The 19,909-nt window shown below is 50.3% G+C and overlaps 1 protein-coding gene and 1 long non-coding RNA gene across 11 annotated transcripts in view; one reads left to right on the forward strand and one right to left on the reverse strand.

Annotated features, from left to right (window-relative positions):
• Nucleotides 1–15,084, reverse strand: part of LOC102164131 — a 38,600-nt gene extending 23,516 nt beyond the window's left edge. For 4 of the 10 annotated variants that reach the window (XR_002337819.1, XR_002337822.1, XR_002337820.1 and 1 more), the window contains exons 1-5: nucleotides 14,017–15,084; nucleotides 12,359–12,498; nucleotides 10,274–10,344; nucleotides 10,127–10,203; nucleotides 4,926–9,603 (exon numbers count right to left, since the gene is read on the reverse strand). This is a non-coding gene — a long non-coding RNA (uncharacterized LOC102164131). Of the gene's footprint in view, nucleotides 1–2,008; nucleotides 2,033–4,925; nucleotides 9,604–10,126; nucleotides 10,204–10,273; nucleotides 10,345–11,454; nucleotides 11,554–11,729; nucleotides 11,844–12,358; nucleotides 12,499–14,016 lie in introns of those variants that run through there. The other 6 variants (XR_002337824.1, XR_307098.3, XR_002337825.1 and 3 more) reach the window with 6 other exon arrangements.
• On the forward strand, nucleotides 15,475–17,370 carry HES1 (hes family bHLH transcription factor 1). Its single transcript, NM_001195231.1, is given in 4 exon segments — nucleotides 15,475–15,589; nucleotides 15,737–15,832; nucleotides 16,086–16,173; nucleotides 16,816–17,370. Coding segments are annotated over 4 exon segments (843 nt in total). The 5' UTR covers nucleotides 15,475–15,481; the 3' UTR covers nucleotides 17,367–17,370.

A 19,909-nucleotide genomic window follows, 5' to 3' on the forward strand; every position in this document is an offset into this window, starting at 1 on the left:
GTATTGAACCAAGATTATTTTTTTTCTATATAACTAAGACCTGTAACAAACAGACTTTTATAAGATAATTTAGTTCAGTTCCTGCATTTCACAAAGGTGGAACATGAAGTCTCAGAGGGATCCAAAGTCATTACGGTAAATCATAGAGGGTCAAGGACAAAGACCACAGTGACCCTATCCGCAGTCTGATTGTATTTCTTCCTTATCAGTGAACATCCCAAGTGAATGCAAATGAATTTCTCCAATGCTGATACCAGTCTTTGACTTATAAAAACTACAGAGGACATGGCTTTAGGGAAGAAATATTACATTCTTTTTAAAGGAAGTATTTTTGTTGCCATTGTTTGTATCCATCTAGATGCTTTGTGTTAGCTCTGTTTTATGGGCTACATAGTTCTCCGGCACCAACTAGAACTACCAAAAATGTCCATTCAGGAGTTCCCGTTGTGGCTCAGTGGGTTAAGAACCTAACACAGTGTCTGTGATGATGCAGATGTGATGATCCCTGGTTTCAATCAGTGGGTTAAGGACCTGGTATTGCCGCAAGCCCGGGCAGGTAGGTCGCAGATGCAGCTCAGATCCAGTGTTTCTATGGATGCCACAGCTGCAGCTCCAGTTCCCCCCTAGCCTGGAACTTCTATATGTCACTGGTGGAAAAAAAGAAAGAAAGAATGTTCAGTCAGTGGTAAGAGTTTCCAAGGTGATTTTTTGATGATCGTTCTACGGTGATACAAAACTAACCATGTCACCATGGTGGGGTGGGTAGCAGGGGAAGCTGGTTAAAGGGTAGAAGAGGGCTGTACAATGTTTGCAACTTTTCTGGAGGTCTAAAATTCTCTCAAGATAAAAAAAAAATGTCAAGGGTCATCAGGATCAAATTTGGCAGTTATTTTTCACTGAACTCCAGGCTTTGGGGCAGAGAGGAGGGAAGAAAAGTCTAGGAGTTGTCATTAAGCGTGCTATTGTGGAAGAAGGGTCTACACAGTTAGAGCCAGTGACATGCATGTGCGTGTCTTCTTTTGAGACCTCTTTGCCCACCGTGGCCCCATCAGTCAAATGGCCTGCATCTCTTGAATCCACTCTCTCCAGCCCTTGCCTTAATGAAGGCCGGTCTCTCTGCTGCCAGGGCCTCCCTTGCAGCAGGTGGAAGCAGAAGAGGGGAGCAAGTGAGACTCTGGGGAAAAGGTGCCCCTAGGAAACCATAAAGAGACACGCTTGACGGAGTTGACCAGACAGGTGGGAAGAAAACGAAGGCATAGGACATAGAAACCGAGGGGGAAAGTTGCCTCGAACCTATCAGAGAGTGAAAGAAAAAATCTCTTAACACTCAAAAGCCCCCGTCTTGGTCATTCCACACAATCTTCATTCTGTGAGAGAAAGCGGTGGGCCCCACACAGGGTATCAAAGACTGAAAGCCCTCCTTATCTCCAGTTTTTACTCAAAGAACTCAGCATATTTGGGTGTTTTTCTTTTTTTAATCTCCCCCTTTCATTTATTGTCTCAGGGTAAACACTTGTGATTCATAAATGCCTGAAGAGTGAATCAGTATTCTCCTGTTCAAACCAGCAGGGGCCACATCAAACAATAGCCCACAAGGTATCATTAATCATTAAATAGGCACATATAAGAATGCTCGGGCAAGGGAGCCATTTTTCTTTACCTTCCTGTCTTTTTTAGGAAATTAACAAAGAGCAAACCTCGCGTTTGACTTAGGCAGAAAAAAAAAGTGTTTTGTGTTTGTTCGGCTTTTGGGGTGGGGGCTTTGGGGTTGTGTTTACCACCAAAGGCTTAGTCAAATTCAAGGCTAAAGGGGCAAATAGTCCCGTTCTTTCCTTTGGAGCCCTCCTTCAGCCACTAAACAATGGCCCGAGCTTCCAATTGCAGCATTCACTTTTTCCACATTTACGTGTCCAGGAAGAGTGGATGTTCTCAGCCATGGTTGGTCAGTGCAAGAGTCCCTGGCAGCATTGCTATGCTGGAGCCATAACCTGGGTGCAGACCCACAGGTGAGGAAGCTTGAAGCACACCTGCTCTATCAAAGAAGAAATTAAGTCATGTCAAGCCATCCATCCTTAAGCACAAACAGGGCCTTCCTCCGATCCTCTCTCCTCTAAACACACCGAATAAGGTCCCCAGGGTTGAAAACTGGGGCTCCTCCCTATATGGAAGGTGGATCAATGGCCAAAGACATAGAAATGTGAAAACAGATGGCCATCGGGTACACGAAAAAATGATCAACATCACTAGTTATTAGAGAAATGCAAATCAAAACTACAATGAGGTACCACCTCACACCTGTCAGAATGGCCATCATTAACAAGTCCACAAGTAACAAATGCTGGAGAGGGTGTAGAGAAAAGGGAACCTCCTGCACTGTTGGTGGGAATGTAAACTGGTATAACCACTATGGAAAATAGTATGCAGTGCCTCAGAAATTTAAATACAGAACTACCATATGACCCAGCAATATCATTCTTGGGTATATATCCAGACAAAACTTTCCTCGAAAAAGACACATGCACCCATATGTTCATTGCAGCTCTATTCACAATAGCCAAGCATGGAAACAACCCAAATGACCACTGACGGATGAATAAAGATATGGTACATATATAAATGGAATATTACTCAGCCATAAAAAGGACAAAATAATGCCATTCGCAGCAACATGGATGGAACTAGAGACTCGCATACTAAGTGAAGTAAGTCAGAAAGAGAGAGACAAATACCATATGATATCACACATCTAAAATCTAACATATGGCACAAATGAAAAGAAACTCATAGACTTGGAGAACAGACTTGTGGTTGCCAAGGTTGTTGGGGGACTAAGATGGACTGGGAACTTGGGGTTAATAGATGCAGACTATTGCCTTTGGATGAGCAATCAGATCCTGCTGTATAGCAAAGGGAACTATATCCAGTCACTTGCGATGGAGCATGATAGAAGCTAATGTAAGAAAAAGAATGTGTGTGTGTGTGTGTGTGTGTGGATGGGTGGGTCGGTGGGTGTGGCCAGGTCACTTTGCTGTACAGTAGAAGATTGACAGAACACTGTAAACCAAGTATAATGGAGAAAATAAAAATCATTAAAATACAAAAAAAAAAAAAAAAGAAATGTTAAAACGTTAGTGACTTAAACATGGTATTTCTTCTTAGGAAGCATCTCGGATAATAGATAGCTGAACAGACAGATGAACAATCTAGCACCTGTCATCGCAGGCCCACAGAAGTAGGAAGGCCATGTGTCCCAGTTTATGCCAGTTGTCCCAACATAACTGTTAACGGCATTAGCTATCACTCTCAAAAGGGTTCCAGTTTGGACCGTAAATTATCTGGCCATCTACAAGAACCTGCTAGAGCAGGAAAGGTCTCAGACGTTCATCTTTCCCACCCACCTTATCTCATGGAAGTGTGCCTGGGATCCAGGGAGGGCCGGCCCATGTTTACTCTTTCGGATTAAGTGTCCCTCTGCAGCCCTTCCCATTCCTTCCTGTTGCGGGGGAGGGATCGAGTCGCCCACACATCCTGTGTGCCTGGCCCCAGCCGGCGCCCTTGCCTCCATCCACAACTCCCCTTTCCATGGGCCTGAGGCTCATTGTCATTATTCCGGGCACGGCTACAGCAAGGTCTACATCTGCCCACAAACAAAACCACAGCCGGGGAGTTCCCGTTGTGGCTCAGTGGTTAACGAATCCCACTAGGAACCATGAGGTTGCGGGTTCAATCCCTGACCTTGCTCAGTGGGTTAAGGATCCGGCGTTGCCGTGAGCTGTGGTGTAGGTCGCAGGCGAGGCTCAGATCCCGAGCTGCTGTGGCTCTGGCGTAGGCCAGTGGCTACAGCTCGGATTCAACCCCTAGCCTGGGAACCTCCATACGCCGCGGGAGCAGCCCAAGAAATGGCAAAAAGACAAAAAAAAAAAAAAAAAAAAACCCACAGCCAGAGTGCTTAGTGGCAGAGACCCTCCTCCCTGGAACAGGAGAAGGAGCCAGCTAATTTTGTTAGGTTTCTCCTGGCCCCACAGTCTGGGATTCATCAAAGACTGGCTAAAGCTTTTGGTTTATCAAATACTCGTGGACCCGTTTACCACAGTGGTTGTCTGCCCATTTCTTTGCGAATATGAACATCTTCTGAATATTTTTTAGTGGAACGAGAGTATCTTATATGTCATATATATACATATATAAATGCATATAAATATATGGCATATATATAAATATTCACACATAAATATATATATGCATATATATAAAACGACAATGATAAAACCATCTGAGAACTTCTATTGGGATTATAATATGCCAGGCACTGTTCTAAGCACATGACATGTATGAGTCTTCATAACAATCCCATCAGGTAAGTACGATGACTATCGCCCCATTTAACAGTTAAGTAAATTGAGGTACAAAACAGTCAAGTCACATAGCTAGATAGTGAATACATTAGAACAGGAACCCAAGGCAGGCTGGCTCCAGCATCTTTGCTTTTTAGCCACGCTGCTCTAGTTTTTCCCGAACATATATTGGGATTCACACTTAACATTCCTAACAGAAATAATCACCCAGTCAGTCAAATCTCAGCTGTAAAATCTTGACGTTCACAGAGGAAGCTGCTATTTAAATATAAGAGGCCATTTCACCTCGACTTTACAGCCCCCTTTATCAATAGCACTCAGCATCGTAAAACAACAGGTGTGTTGGGGTGCTCTATAAAAACGGGTGTTTTTGTGCGCCGTATTTACACTTATTTTACCCAGCGCGTCTGGCCATGATTCCCATGTACTTCATGGTTGTGTGAACTCTTCCAGGAGGGGGTAGCTTGCATAGGGAGAGGGAGGACAGGAGAACAGGTAAGCAGTGGTCCTTTGTCGGGACCAGGTGTAGCTTCCGCGCCTCCCAGGGGACTGCCCGCCAGCCAGACTCACCTTTCCCATGCAGCCTCCTCATTTGCTTTCCCAGTTTTCCAGAAGGACCGGTGATCTCTCCTGTGGCCTCTTTCCTTTCCCTCTGCTGCCCAGTGGTGGAACCTGCCTGCTTAAATCTTACTTATTAACTATGGGTAGATAGGGCAGACCGCGATTACAGTAGAATTGTTTGGGAGCTCAATATCTCCCTTCTTCCCACGTACCTTACCCTGGGAATTGCTTTGTACTTTCGTATTGCCATGTGGTGGTGTGTCTTTAATAACCATCAATAAAGATAGGCCTGGGAAAACACGGACAGCCCCAGACTCCTCTCAGTTCACCGGATTGCAACAGAGGAGAGCTGTCCGCAGGAGTGTCCTGGCTGCTCAGAGCCAGTTTGCCCAGTGTCGTCAAAGTCAATCCACCCCCTGGACTCGGCAACCAAGGAAAATTGGGAAAAACACACTGACCCTCTCTGGGGTCCATTGCATCACCAGTAAGACATTTCTTTACGTCGAAGTTCATTCATGCATTTATTCCACAAATACTTGGGGGTGCCCACTCTGGGAAAGATATGGCACCAGATGTTCATATAGGAGTTTCTTTGCTTCTTTATCAGAGAAGTAATAGAGGTGAAGAATGTGCGGAGTGAAAATGCAATTTTTATCATATAAACCTGGGATGTTACCGCTCTGCTCAGATGAAGAATAGCATCTGAACAGCAAGCAGGGATGAAAGTAACTGCCAAAATAGCTGTGCGGGTCTGTCCTCCGCAGAGCAGGTGCTCACAAATAGTCCCTGACCTGAGTTAAGTTAGACAGGCAAATGGAGATTGGACAGTTCGAACTCCTGACCAGACTGTCTGTCTACCATCCACACAGGTTAGCTCTATACAGAGAGGACAGGTGGGACTCCACCCTCCATCAAGGTGACCTGGAGTTCTAGACACCAAGTCCAGCCCTGACCTGGCTGCCAGGACTCGGAGGGCAGGTGAGGAGGGGGTAAACAGTCGAAGAGCACCCTCCACCCTGAGCAAGCAGCTCAAATACTTGAACATGAATCCCGGGTCCCAGTGCAATTGGGGGAGCCTGGAGAGATAAAGGCCACAAGCTGGCTACATGGCTGAGGCCTGCACAGCTTGGCAATTTGCTCCAGGAGCCAGCCACACTCTGGGACTCTATGGAGAGACCTCTGCGGACCAGCAAGGGGGTGCCAACCGACACTCCATCCAGGCTCCTCTCGGATTTCAGCCAAGGGGCCTGCAGAAGCCCAACCCTGCAAAAGGAGAACATCCTTTTCCCTACTTCCCATAATGCCTCCCGCAGAGCTGAGGGGACCCAGGATGTGCTGCAACCTGTGGGCATTTGCCCACACAGCCAGGGAGCTGGAGATGAAACTTGGTCCTTTCTGTAGCGCTATGAGGAGTTGATGCGCTTGCCCCCCACTTTGTTCTGGGTCACCTGATGCCTCGTCTCCAGGACTGCCACCCCTCAGACTGGTTATAGAGCAGGATACAGTCTCCCTGCTGCCCCCCTTCACTGTCACCACCCCAAACAATCCCACAACTTTTTCCAGTCTGTGGGATCTTATGCTATGATCACAGCAATACAAACAGCATGGAACAAATAGCTTGTGAGGAAAGCGATGTAGCTTCCAGAGTTCTAAAGGGCCCTCAGTCACAGACCTGTCTCCCTTCCGAGATTTTCCCGAAAGCCTCTCAGAAGGTCCTGGATGCTGAGCTAAGCAGCTCAGCCTCAGCCCCGTGAAAACCATGGTCATCACCTTCCTGTGTCCGTTCCAGAGGCTGCTCAGTCATCTTCTTGCTAACTGGGCTTCCTTTCCCTCTCCTCCTCAACCCTGGCATGCTGCCACAAGAAAGTACCCTTCCTCCTTGCTCCTCACCAAAGATGTGCCCTCTGGCTCACGGATGCACTGTATCAAACTGACAATCATTGCCATTTCCCCTCTGTTCCAGTTTCTGAAAAACAATTTTTTTTTTTTTAATTTTTAGGACCACGCCTGCAGCATATGGAAGTTCCCAGGCTAGGGGTCCAATCAGAGCTACAGCTGCTGGCCTACACCACAGTCATAGCAACGTAGTACCTGAGGCTCATCTGCGATCTATGCTGCACTTAAGGCAATGCCAGATCCTTAACCCACTGAACGAGGCCAGGGATTGTATCTGCATCCTCAGGGAGACAATATCAGGTCCTTAACCTGCTGAACCACAGCAGGAACTCCAGTTTCTGGAAATCTTATTCTTGCCCGTGGCCAAGAAAGGAAAGTCAGTTCTCTCCTGGCCTCTAAGATCCCTGCCCTGTTTCTCTAGAGGTACTTTTTTTTTTTTTCCCCTGGAAAGCTTGTCTAGCCTATGTTCTGGGCCCCCAACAGCCCAGGGTCTAGCCAAAAGCCTCCTGAACTGGTCACCTGAATCATCCCTCCCCTCCCTGGGCCTTTCACCAAAGTCCTTCCAGGCAAGATTATAAGGCTACACATGAGGACGAAGTGCTGTAATGGACTAAAAAGTGCCTGTCAGCCGTCAAATACTACAAGGCAGCAGGACAGGTACCTCTGTGAAAGAGACCAGAAGCTCCCAGACCTGATGGAACCCACCAGAGTCTTAAGCTGCAGTTGTGACAGCTGCCAGGATTGTCTCTTCCTGTTTCCTAAGCCTGATTATTTAAAAGGAACATATACAGCTCACATGCAAATAGCATCTACCTACCACTTGGAAAATCCATTCTTTCTCACCTCTCCCTCTGCTATTCTGTATGGCCTCTGCAAGCGACTTCCTGTCTTCTGGAACTTGGAAACCAAGATTCCTTCTTTTCCAGAGATTACAGGGTAGTCAGCAAATCCAAAAGGGAATCACAGTGCAGCAAGCCTGGCCTTTAACCACACTCTATGCTGGGCATGGTGTGTCACACTGCCACACTCACTTACCAGCAGGTAGCTCCGGTTCTTAACCGGAAAACCCTTCTTGTTGGTAACGTTAGTCACTTGCTGCAGATGATATTTCAAAGCGTTCTTCTCATAGACACAGTGGGGAGGGTTACTGGACTGGTGGGTGGAAAACCTGAGCCTAATTCTGGCTTTGCTCTTCCCTCTCTGGGGAAGTTGTTAAACCTTGGGCCAGTCGCTTCTCCCTGGGTTCAGTTTTCCAATGCATTCAATGAATGGACCCATTCGGCCACCTCTTAGGTCCCATCCTCTGCCTCCCCCCATCCTTGTCCTATAGGCTGAGGATAATAAGCAAGGTAACAATGATGGCAATCTTAATTGAAAAGATGCCAGATACATTCATCCTATATCAATGTCAGGTCCTAAGGTTTATCCAACTGATTTTCTTGGCTAGCTGAATTGTTTCTGTTTTTGATTTTTTGAGAAACGTGACCCGATGTCACAATTTGAGCAGGTATCAGCAAACACAAACATGGTCTGGGTTTAAAGGGGCTAAGGCTTCACCCACCTTCCTGAACTTCCCAGAAGCTCCCAAAGGCACCAGCCCCAGCACTGTTTCGAGTCATTCACCACAAGTGTGCAAGCCAGCAGGCATGTGATCTCGCGGGAGCACCTGCCTTCAACCTGGGGCTTGCAGGCTGGCCTCCCCGCAGTTTTGCTCAGAGGGTTAGAGGTTAGCTGACAGCACGTTTAGACCCTGCCCTCCAAGGCTGCTGTGGGCCAGCCAAATGTGGGAGTGAAGGCATTCCGGTGCCCTGCCCCCGCCCCATCAGGAAAGGCCTTCTTGGCAACCATCCTGTTCAGGGACCATTAGGAAAGTGCACTTTCCCTTGGTCTCACTGGCTCTAGTCAAGTTTTCAGGGGGGCAGGGAGGGGAGGGGTCAGGGGAGGCTGCTATGAGCCAATGTTGAAAGCTTCTGTTTTCTGCCCTCGCCCCCAGTTTGCAGTGCAAGGTCCCAGCTTGGCCAGAAACCAACTAGGCAGTTTTGTTCCAAAGTAGCAACTTGGTTTTTATCAAAGATGGAATGCAGGGTTGTGATCGTTTCTAATGCCTCTGCATGGCAACCAGGACTCTTGCTCCAAGCATTCCTGAATCCTCTTCTATGGGCAGACACTTGGCTTTCCCCCATCCTATCTCTGTCCAAATGCTGCGTGCAGAGCAGCTCAAGTACCCCCCAAATTAAGAAAACAAAGTTCTGGAGACTCAAAGGACCTTTATTAAAGTGTCTATTTTAAATCCAAGTTCTAGCGGTGATCCCAACTCCATAAACCCCACCCTAAATTTCCCAAGATCCACAGCACTGGGGAATGGTACAAAGGACTCCGAGCTGGCTTCTGGCCCCCACTCTGCCCTATGTTGCCTGAACCAGTCCCTGGCCCTCTCTGGGCCTTAGAGTACCCACTTATACATCGAGATTGCCTGGATCAGCTTCCTCAACCTTCCTGCGTTACAAAAAACTTTGAGATTCTGCTAAAAGCTGTAGACTCTCTCCCCCGGGGTGGCGGCGGTGAGGTGGGGGTGGAATGATGCATTTATTCATTCACTCATAAAGCTCCTGGGAGTTCCTGTTGCGGCTCAGTGGTAACAAACCTAACTGGTGTGCAGGAAAACTCGGGTTTGATCTCTGGCCTCACTCAGTGGGTTGATGATCCAGCGTTGTCGTGAGCTGCGGTGTAGGTCACGGATGTGGCTCGGATTCCACCCCTAGCCTGGGAACTTCCATATGCCAAGGAGGCCCTAAAAAGACAAACACGGGGGAAAAAGAAGCTCTTTCTAAAGGTCCATTTCAAGGGCTTCAGAGGCCCCAGGGCGTTTCATCCATGAACCCTAATGTCTGACATCCTGGTGATGCATTCAGCTGTGATGAGCATACACAGACTCTTGTCTAGAGGGACCATAATAATGATTCTAGTAGAGGATCACAAAACTTCCAGACAGGAAGGATGCCCAAAAATGGAGGCAGCAAAGCAGTTATTACGCAGGTGATGCCCGGCTCCCCTCCCCTGCTGGTGCCCCCACCCAGCACGCGCGTGTGGGCAAACACGCGTGCACACCCGGCCAGGAATGTGCTGTTTCTGGGCACCCGGACCGTGGGGAGCTGGCTGCAGCCCTGCAGAGACAAACATCTCTTCTATGCTGGACTTTATTTTTCTCACGGTCTCTGAAAGGGCTGCGATCAGGTGATATGTGTGGGACTGCTCCCTGTACAGGTGCGGAGCAGGTACGAAGGGGAGGGAAAATCCGCCCAGTGTGTACTTACTCAGAGCTCTTTCAATAGCTCTCCCAGGATCACTCTTGGCAGGGCAGTTACCACGTCCCTGGCAGGCTGCAGGGAATCTGAGTGTGAGAAAGTCAGTCAAGCGGAGGAAAGTTGGGGGGGGGAGCCTCAAGTCCTCAGGCAAAATACCTTTTTTTCTTCTTCTCTGGCTCTTTCTCCTTTCTTTAGCTTCAAACCAAACCCACGCACCATTCTGATACCTAGGGACAAAGGGGAGGCTCACTAGAGATGCGGTTATTTGTTTTCTAGTTTAAAGCAAACAGGTGACGCAATAAGATGGAGAAAAATCACCCTTCATGGGGAAGAAAGGGGGAAGGAGACAAAACACAGAAGCCCCTGGTTGTATTTACTGGACATGATACAGTGGGAAACATTCCTTGTGTTCCACTGGTCTCACAGGGGGATCAAAGAAGTGACCTCCACTGATGAACAGGGTTCAGTTTTCTCTGTGCTTTGGGGTGGGGTCAGGGGACAGAGGGCAATAGGATGACAAAAATAAGCGCTGTGCCTCTCCAAGAGAAGCTTTCCAAATCCAAAAGGGGGGTAGGAGCTTAGTTCCCCATTTGAGAAGATGCAGAGGGTGTCCCCTGGGTGTGCTATTCTCATTGCCCAGGATAAGGATGCTGAAAAAATAGTCTCCGAGCACATGTGCAAAGAGACTGTCTTCTTGAGTGGTCAGGATGGAAGGCTGATGATTCTAAGGGTTGGTTTTGGTTGGTTGGTTGGTTGGTTTGGCCCAGATACAAACTTATGGCAAAATTTTGACCAAGCCCAGTCTATCCAAAAATGTGAGTATACGTGGGTGTGTGTATGTGTGTGTTTTAAACTATTTGCTCATTCTCCCAGCCTAAGCACTCCTAAAGTGGCAGTAAATGAGTTGTTGATTAACTATTTGACCAAGGAGGCTGTTTCAGGCACCCTAGTGAGACCAAGACTGCATTCAGCATTCTCCCTGCAGCTTCAGGGTGTCAAACCCTGAGGAGATGACAGAGTCAGGGACCAAAAAAAAAAAAGGCTCTTGGGCTAGAAGGGACAGGGGGTGGCATACCCAGCTAGTTAATTAGGACCCAAGAGTGGACAGCAGTCAATATCCAGGCAGAGTTTAATGGAGGATGTCACTGGCTTGCACAGATTCCAAGGAAACCTGGAAAGGGTTAATGAGCTTCCCTGGGAAGGGTTTCATTCCTTGGAAGAATCTGGGTCAGAGTATTTATGCAGTTTTTCAAAAGTCAGATGCTGAGCAGAGGCATTTTAAGAAGCTTGCAAAGTTTGGCACGGCAGAAAGCAGGGTAACCTCATAGGCTCATCACCTTTAAGGAAGAGGATGTCAAACACAGGGAAACGTCACTTTTTTTTTTCTTTCTTTTCCAAAAGCAACAGACAATTTTCTGTCATCACCACTTTTCCATCTGTTGAAAATAAGAAAGCAAAGTCCTACCCCACTGGCCCAGGCTACAGGTCAACAAAGGAGGCATTGTTCATCATTTCTTCAGAACATGATAGGGCACAGCCTACGGTGCAGTGTGTTAGGAAAACACAAAAAATCCCAGAGAGCAGCCTGAGGGGTGAGAGTGAGTAAACTCACCCTGCCATGAGGTACAGGTTTGGCTGCAGACTTGAAGGCTGTTCTGGAAGATGAAATGAGGCTTGGAAGGTAAATTCGGTCAGAAGCACAATGATTCCTTAGTTGGACTCCAGGCTGGGAGAGAACACTGCAGTGAAGGGTAGGCAGGTTTCTGTGGAACTTGGATCACTGGACAATGTGCGGTCAACGCCCAGGTGAGCTGGTTCTAGGCAGGTGCTTCCGGGTGAGTGTCACTCTACACCTGTGACCTAGGAACCTCCTCTACTGGCTTGAGCCTCCTAACTGGGCCCTCTGCCACCAAATCTTGCAAACCACTCTCCATGCTTTGGCCAAAGCCATCATTTTAGAGGAGAACCTCAATGTCCTTCCTCTGTTCAAGAGCATTTCCCAGCTCTCTATTATCTCAAGTTAAATCCTCAGTCAATTAGCAGGCTGTTTAAAGGGCCTCAAGCCTCCTCCTCCTCCTCCAGACCCTTCTTATACTCCTGTCTGTCACACACTCTGGGCTCCAGACCATGTCCCCTGAATAAGGAAGGACCTCAAATTCCAGAGTCTAGGCTTTCGATGCCATGGCTACTGCCATCCTCCCCAGCCCATGTCTCACCACATTTCCAATGCCCCGGTCTTACCTATTTTTCCTGATACAAAGCACAGGCCACTTCCTCCAGGAAGTTTTCCAGGATACTCCAATTTGCGAGTAATTCAATTATCCTAAACTTCCACAGGATTTTACTTCTGTTTAGACACCTGTTTCTCTTGAACTCAGGACCTACCAAAGGAACATATGGGGAGATAGGTAGATGTCAGCAGTATTTATTGAGTACAGTATCTCTAGGCCGTAGGCTTCTTGAGGGCAATGACTACTGTATTCATCCCTGTACTCCCCACGCAGACCAGCAAGAGTGCGACCCACACAGGTGTGGTTCCCCATTTCTTTTAGGTTCTCCTGATCTCTTGGGCCATTATCCAAGCCCCAAGAGAAAGACATAATACAGGAATGACCAGTCATCAATCAGAAAATCAGAGTCTGCCTGCAGAGTGGAGGTAAACTCCTTGCAGGCTGCCACTGTATCTCCAGTGGCAATCCGAAGGTTTAACACAGGGCCTGGCACAGAGCATACACTCCATGGTGAAAGGAAGAGAAGGGCTTGGCCAAGGTCACCCAGAGTCAGGAACCGCTGAATCTCATCCGGGACGAAAGCTGGTGAAATCATTTATAACATTATCTCAGTGGGGAACTCAGAGGAAGGAAGGAATGAAGTGACTGAGAAACGTGTGCCAGGCCTCCGGCGGCCTCTAGGCCTCGGAGGGCGGGGGGTGGGGGTGGAACATCAAACAAGACGCTCGGCTCCTGGGCTGCCCCGGGCCGCCCGAGACGCGCGCCGAGCTCCGGGGAGGCGGGAAGGGCGGAGGGGGTAGGGGCCAGGAGGCCGGCGACCCGGGCAGGCGGGCAGGAGGGACGAAGGGAAGGGGGAGGCGGCGGCGGCCGGCCGGCCGGGGCTGTACGAGAGTCGCCCGCCCCGCGCGGCAAATCCCCCAGGGAGGCCGCCGCCAGAGCCCTGGCGCTCCCGGCCCGGCGCCCGCCACGTGGCACCCGGCGGCGGCGGCGGCGGCTCCTCCCGGCGCGCGGCCCGGCCAGCCGGCAGCACGCAGCCGCCCGCACCGCCCGCCTCCTCCCGGCCGCCCGCCGGCGGCCTCCCGGGCGCAGCGAGGGGGAGCTGCCCGGCCGCCCTGGACCCGGGGAAGGGGCGGGTGGAGCGAAGCCGCTTTAACCGCAGCCGCCCAGCGGAGGCAGGAGGCTGACCCGGCCGCTTCCTAAGTGCGGTCAGGCATCTCGTGACCGCGGCGGGCGCCGGGGGCCCCGCGGGGGAGGGAGGGCGGGTGCAAGGAGCAAACAAGAAGGCCCCTCCCCCTCCCCCGGGCTGTTGCTAGTGAGGCCCTGGGCAGAGTTAAAACCCCAAGCCCGAAATCAAGGGTGGAGGGGGGGTTGGAATAATCCCCCACTCTCCACCCCAGGGCGTGCGCTCCCCGCCCGGAAGGGCTGACCTTGGCCCGGGGGAGGTGTGGGGGGGGCGGGTGGTAAGCGCCGGGGCTCGGCTCCCCGCCCGCCGCCCCCTCGGATTCCTGGCCCGGCGGGGGCCGGAGGAGGGGGGGCCCCGGACACACACACACACACACACACACACACACACACACACACACCCCACACGCAGCGCGCGCCAATGAGCCCCGGCCAGGCGCTGGGGGCGGGGTTTTCCCAGGCTCGAGCACAGCAGCTGCTATTTACCTTCTTGGCTTCTCCCGGGGACCAGGAACCAGCCCCCGCGCTCCGCCGCCCGCCGCCGCCCCCCGCCTCCCTGCCCCCGGGGCGCGCGCACACACACTCACACACGCACGCACACACACATCCTCCCGGCCCGGCCGCAGCCGCGGCGGCAATAAAACATCCTGGCACGTGCTTCGGCTCCAGGCGCGCCCTCGCCGGCCGGCTGATGTCAAACTGCAGCTCGGCTGGTGTAGCTCTTAAAGGGCCCGCGCGCGACGGGTGTCGAGGTTGCCCTGGTCGCTCGCGGGGCGAGAAGGAGGGAGCGGCTGCCACTCGGCTCGCCACCTCTATGTGCAGCAAAACTGAGAGCCCACGGGTGGAAAGGGAAAGGGTGGCCAGGACGCGCGCGCGTCCCTGAGGCATTGCCATCAAAGCCCTCCTTGTTCATCTTTCATTTGAAATTCCATTTCCTTTCTGCTCAGTTGGAAATTATTCTGATTGTTTCCTGGGGAAGCGCTAGGTTCAAGGCCTCAACTCCGTAACAGAAATGAGAGACAGGCTGGGGTAGGGGTGGAGGGCGGGGATCAAAAACCACTTTGCTCTGAAAAACCTGCAAATGTAAGTAAGATGGAGGCACTTTTTCCTTTTCTGCATGCAGAAAGGAATTTTGTCCTTTTTCTGCATGGTCGACTTTCACCCCCCACCCCCGGAATGTGCGGAGTCTGAGCGGGAAATCACTTAGATGTTTCTGTAAGTCACACCCTTGCACATGTTCCCCCTTTTTCTTTTAACCATGCAATTATAATCTTTTATCCCTGTCCTTCTAAACCTTTTTAAAAATATATTTCAAGTGAACTTATTAGTGTCAAAGCAGCTCTATTACACGCGAATGGAAATAAGCAGCAAAGACCCCAGCCTCCAAAGAAATAAACTAGAGTAGATCAAACCCAATGCAGAAAAATCCTCTCTAAAGCAAAGCCCAGTAGGGAGAGTAACAAAGGGTTAAAATCCTTTTGATTGACGTTGTAGCCTCTGGTGCCCCGGGCTCAGGCGCGCGCCATTGGCCGCCAGGCCTTGTGCCTGGCGGCCAATGGGGGGGCGCGGTCCACGAGCGGTGCCGCGTGTCTCCTCCTCCCATTGGCTGAAAGTTACTGTGGGAAAGAAAGTTTGGGAAGTTTCACACGAGCCGTTCGCGTGCAGTCCCAGATATATATAGAGGCCGCCAGGGCCTGAGGATCACACTGGATCCGGGAGCTGGTGCTGATAACAGCGGAATCCCCCGTCTACCTCTCTCCTTGGTCCTGGAATTGCGCTACCGATCACCAAGTAGCCATAAGATATAATAAACCTTCAGCACTTGCTCAGTAGCTTTGCGAAAGTCTCAAGTAAAAGAGACATAAACAAAACAATTTTTTTTGGTGTGAAGAACTCCAAAAATAAAATTCTCTAGGGATTAAAAAAAAAAAAAAAAAAAAAAAAACAGAAAATGCCAGCTGATATAATGGAGAAAAATTCCTCGTCCCCGGTGGCTGCTACCCCAGCCAGTGTCAACACGACACCGGATAAACCAAAGACAGCATCTGAGCACAGAAAGGTAAGGGCAATACCTGTATCTCTCCACAGCCCCTAAGAGATTAAGTCGGGATGGGTGGGGGCTCCTTTCTCCCTTTAAACCCTGGGGTGAAATGTCAAGTCTCATGGGAACTCAGGGCTCTTTTTCCTCCCCCCTCCCCTTTTACAGTCATCAAAGCCCATCATGGAGAAAAGACGAAGAGCAAGAATAAATGAAAGTCTGAGCCAGCTGAAAACACTGATTTTGGATGCTCTTAAAAAAGATGTAAGTGGGTAATATTGCCTTTTTTAATTAAAAAAATTGAAATACTATTTCTTTGGTATTAAGAACCAAACCCCTTTGTCAGCGAGATCTCCCCCGCCTGCACTGCGTTCCCTTAGGCGGGAGGGCTGGGTCTACTCTACCCGGGGTCTGGGGGATGTTGGCGACGCGGCGGAGAGGAGGGACCCCCCACCCCCAGCACTCCGAGGCCGCTGGCAGTCTCTCACGTTCCTCCCTTGCCTCCTTTTCTGTGCAGAGCTCGAGGCATTCCAAGCTGGAGAAGGCGGACATTCTGGAAATGACAGTGAAGCACCTCCGGAACCTGCAGCGGGCGCAGATGACGGGTGAGGGCGGCTGGCCGCGTCCCCCTCTGCGGGCGTCCCTCTCGCCCCGCGGTGATTTCTTCCAGACTTCCGCCCGTGGTTGTGAGAGGCATTCAGCTACATTTTACTGCCTTGGCTCATTCTTGCGTTCCCACGGTCTGGGGCTTATTTATAGCCACAACTCCAAGTTGTTACTGTTCCGGAAAGGGAGGGAGAGAGGTTGTAGTGGCGAGGGCGGCGGGCGGCTTGGCCAGGGGGAAGCGGGTGGGGGCGAAAAGACTTAGAAGCGTGGCGGTCTTTAAGCTGCGCGGAGCCTGGGGTCATCTGGTTTAGCACTCCACTACAGAAGGAAAAATAAGGCTTGGTGGTGGAGAAGGGGGGAAGGGCATTATCCAAGGTCAAATCGCGCGGGGGTTAGGGGGAGGCAGATCTGAGGTTGAGATCGGTTTAAATGGAGCGACTGAGAGCAGAGAGGGAGCGTCTCGGCTTTGGTCGCCAAGCTAGGATGGAGAAGCGATTGTTTTTTCCTAAGCCCATCCTAGTAGCCAGAGGCAGTTCTACGGGCGGGTGGTCAGGGAGGCGCACTGCGGGGACCTCCCAGGGCGGAGGAGGTGGCCTCGGGGCCAGGGACGTTCGGTGACCCGTCTGTCTCCTGGCCCGCAGCCGCGCTAAGCACAGACCCGAGCGTGCTGGGGAAGTACCGCGCCGGCTTCAGTGAGTGCATGAACGAGGTGACCCGCTTCCTGTCCACGTGCGAGGGCGTTAACACCGAGGTGCGCACCCGGCTGCTCGGCCACCTGGCCAACTGCATGACCCAGATCAACGCCATGACCTACCCTGGGCAGCCGCACCCAGCCTTGCAGGCGCCGCCACCGCCCCCGCCAGGACCCGGAGGTCCGCAGCACGCGCCGTTCGCGCCGCCACCGCCACTGGTGCCCATCCCCGGGGGTGCGGCGCCCCCTCCCGGCGGCGCGCCCTGCAAGCTGGGCAGCCCGGCTGGAGAGGCGGCAAAGGTATTCGGCGGCTTCCAGGTGGTCCCGGCTCCCGATGGCCAGTTTGCCTTCCTCATCCCCAACGGGGCCTTCGCTCACAGCGGCCCGGTCATCCCAGTCTACACCAGCAACAGCGGGACCTCCGTGGGCCCCAACGCAGTGTCGCCTTCCAGCGGCCCCTCGCTCACGGCGGACTCCATGTGGAGGCCTTGGCGGAACTGAGGGGCTCAAGCCACCCCTCCCCCCAAACTCCCCAGCCCACCTCTCTTCCCTTGGGACACTAAACAGGAACTTGGACTCTGGGAGAGGGGAGAGGACTTTTGTGATTAACTGGTTACTTTGGGGTTTTTTTTAATTTCTAAAGTTACTTTTTTTGTAGAGAAATGTATTAAGTGACTGACCATGCACTATATTTGTACATATTTTATATGTTCATATTGGATTGCGCCTTTGTATTATAAAAGTTCAGATGACATTTCGTTTTTTACACGAGATTTCTTTTTTATGTGATGCCAAAGATGTTTGAAAATGCTCTTAAAATATCTTCCTTTGGGGAAGTTTATTTGAGAAAATATAATAAAAGAAAAAGAGTCAAGGCTTTTATGTCTTAGAACTGATTATTTCAGAATATGTGAAAAAGGAAAGTCTTGGGAAGAATTTGGATAACGTAATCTGAGATTTCAGGAATTGGCTATTTTTGTTATTAAAAGAACACTTTTTAAATCCATCAAACCTTTTACCAGTCCTCCTTGGACTAACAGTCCATTTAATTTTCAAGAACTCATCTGATACGGCTTCTCTGATCAGTTTGTGGTCAGTCAGTCTCTTCAAGGACTTGAAAAACTTCTTTAGTTGCAGTTGGTAAGTCATTCAGTCCTGGTTCTCATACTAGCTCCCGAGGAAGGTTGTTGTGGGCTGAATTCCTGAAGTTAATCAACCCAGGACTATTGTTCACTGCACATTTGCAGGTGGCTCCTCCAGTGCTACTGCGCAGGGGTAGCTGACCAACATCCCAGGTAAAACACTCTTAATAACTGTGGCCTCCAGCCTTCAGGGGTTGGAGTCTCCCTTTAAGTAGTCAACCCTTAGGTACAGCAAGACATTCCCTGTACCAGCAGCTAAAGGTTTGAAATGCCTCTCTGCACCCTCTTCAAGCAAGCTGAGAAGGTCAACAGATTCCTTCTGCCAAGGAACAGCTAGTTAGACTCCCAAGTGGAGCCTGAGTCCAGATGATTAACACCAGACATATGTTTTTGATAAGTTTCTGTGCTTGGCTCTAATAGAGAAAGCATGTGGGGGCCGTGCTGGCAAGCACACAAGCCATCTTCCCCTTTTAATACAAACAGCAAGCGACCCCTTTGCTTGGTCATGCCCCATTTCCAGGCAAGATGTGGGCTCCAGATAGAAGCAAAAGGGTTGTCTCGGGTTTCAGCTCACATAACCCTCCTTAACAAGTCCTAACTCAAAGCGGACAGCTTTAAACTGTGCCAGGATCTGCAGGGAATTTCTTCCAAATCCCATCACAAAGGCTTGTCAGATTTTGTCAGATTTGGCCAGGTGTTTGACTGCATCCAGGTGTTGGGGAAATGAAAACCACGAGCCCTGCGAGACCAGACACATCAGCCGCGCTGTGGGTCTGGCGGGCTCTCCCTCCTCCCCCACCGCCCACCGGTCCTCCTCCCGGCCCTGGCCCCTCCCTCGGCCTCCCCTCACCCCCCTTCTTTTGGAAGGGCTTCTGGGAGGAGAAGGATGAGGCGGGAGAGATCAATCTTTGAAGCCTTCCTAACAAAGATAAAGCCAACGATTTTCTGTCTTGTTTCAAAAGCTTTACCTCTCCCCCGCCTAGCTGGCCTTTCCCACAGGCCACTGAGAAGAGCCGCTCTATCACAGGAATGATCTAGCAGACAGCAGTCAGTTTTCTACTCAAATACCTTCCACCCAGCTTCAGACCCAGAGTGAGAGGTTTAGAAGATGCTTTTAAAAATGTGGCTCCTACTCGCCTCATTTTATGTCTATGAAAGTTGTCCAACATACTCCCCCTACCCCCCAAGAAATGCGCGCGCGCACACACACACACACACACACACATACACACACCCTTCTTTATCATATCATTTTTCTGCCATTTCCCTATTGTTTAAACACAAACGTATTAACGTTTGCTCTTTTAAGACATTCAACCCAAGCTCAAAGGCTTCATTTGGTAAATCTGTCCTCTGGCCGCACTGAAAGGGTCTTGGCAGAAATAATGAAGACATCAGGGGCTCATTTTTATAAAAGTGCCTTCATGTTCTTAAAAATTGAAATCACAAGACCAACTCAAAACTAAATCTTTGTCTTTCCTGTTCTGAAGGAAAACAACTGGAAAAATGGATTTTATTAATACCATCAAAAGTACACAGATATGGGGGGTGATAAAGGAAAAGAAGTAAACATTTGTTCATTTGAAAATAATTGGTGGTTTATAAATGGTCTTTTTTCCTGAAATTTGGCTTAAAGCTAGTAGATGAGGTGTGTCTGTACAATATAAAAAGAAAGGGGAGATTGGGGCCCCAATGGGGATTTTCAGGCTCTTGTGCCAGCTCTGCCACCGAATTGACTGTGTCACTTTGGATGAGTCATTTCCCTTCTCTGGGACATTTTCAAGTCCTTAAAACGAATGCGTTTATATCTAAGGTCTTGTGCCCTCCTGCACCCAAGCTCTTTCTGCAGTAATTAGTTGAGGGAAAGAAGCTGCAGTCTCGTCCCCACTCGGATCCCTCTGG

The sequence above is a fragment of the Sus scrofa genome, chromosome 13 (genome assembly GCF_000003025.6).
Source record: "Sus scrofa isolate TJ Tabasco breed Duroc chromosome 13, Sscrofa11.1, whole genome shotgun sequence".
NCBI lineage: Eukaryota > Metazoa > Chordata > Mammalia > Artiodactyla > Suidae > Sus > Sus scrofa.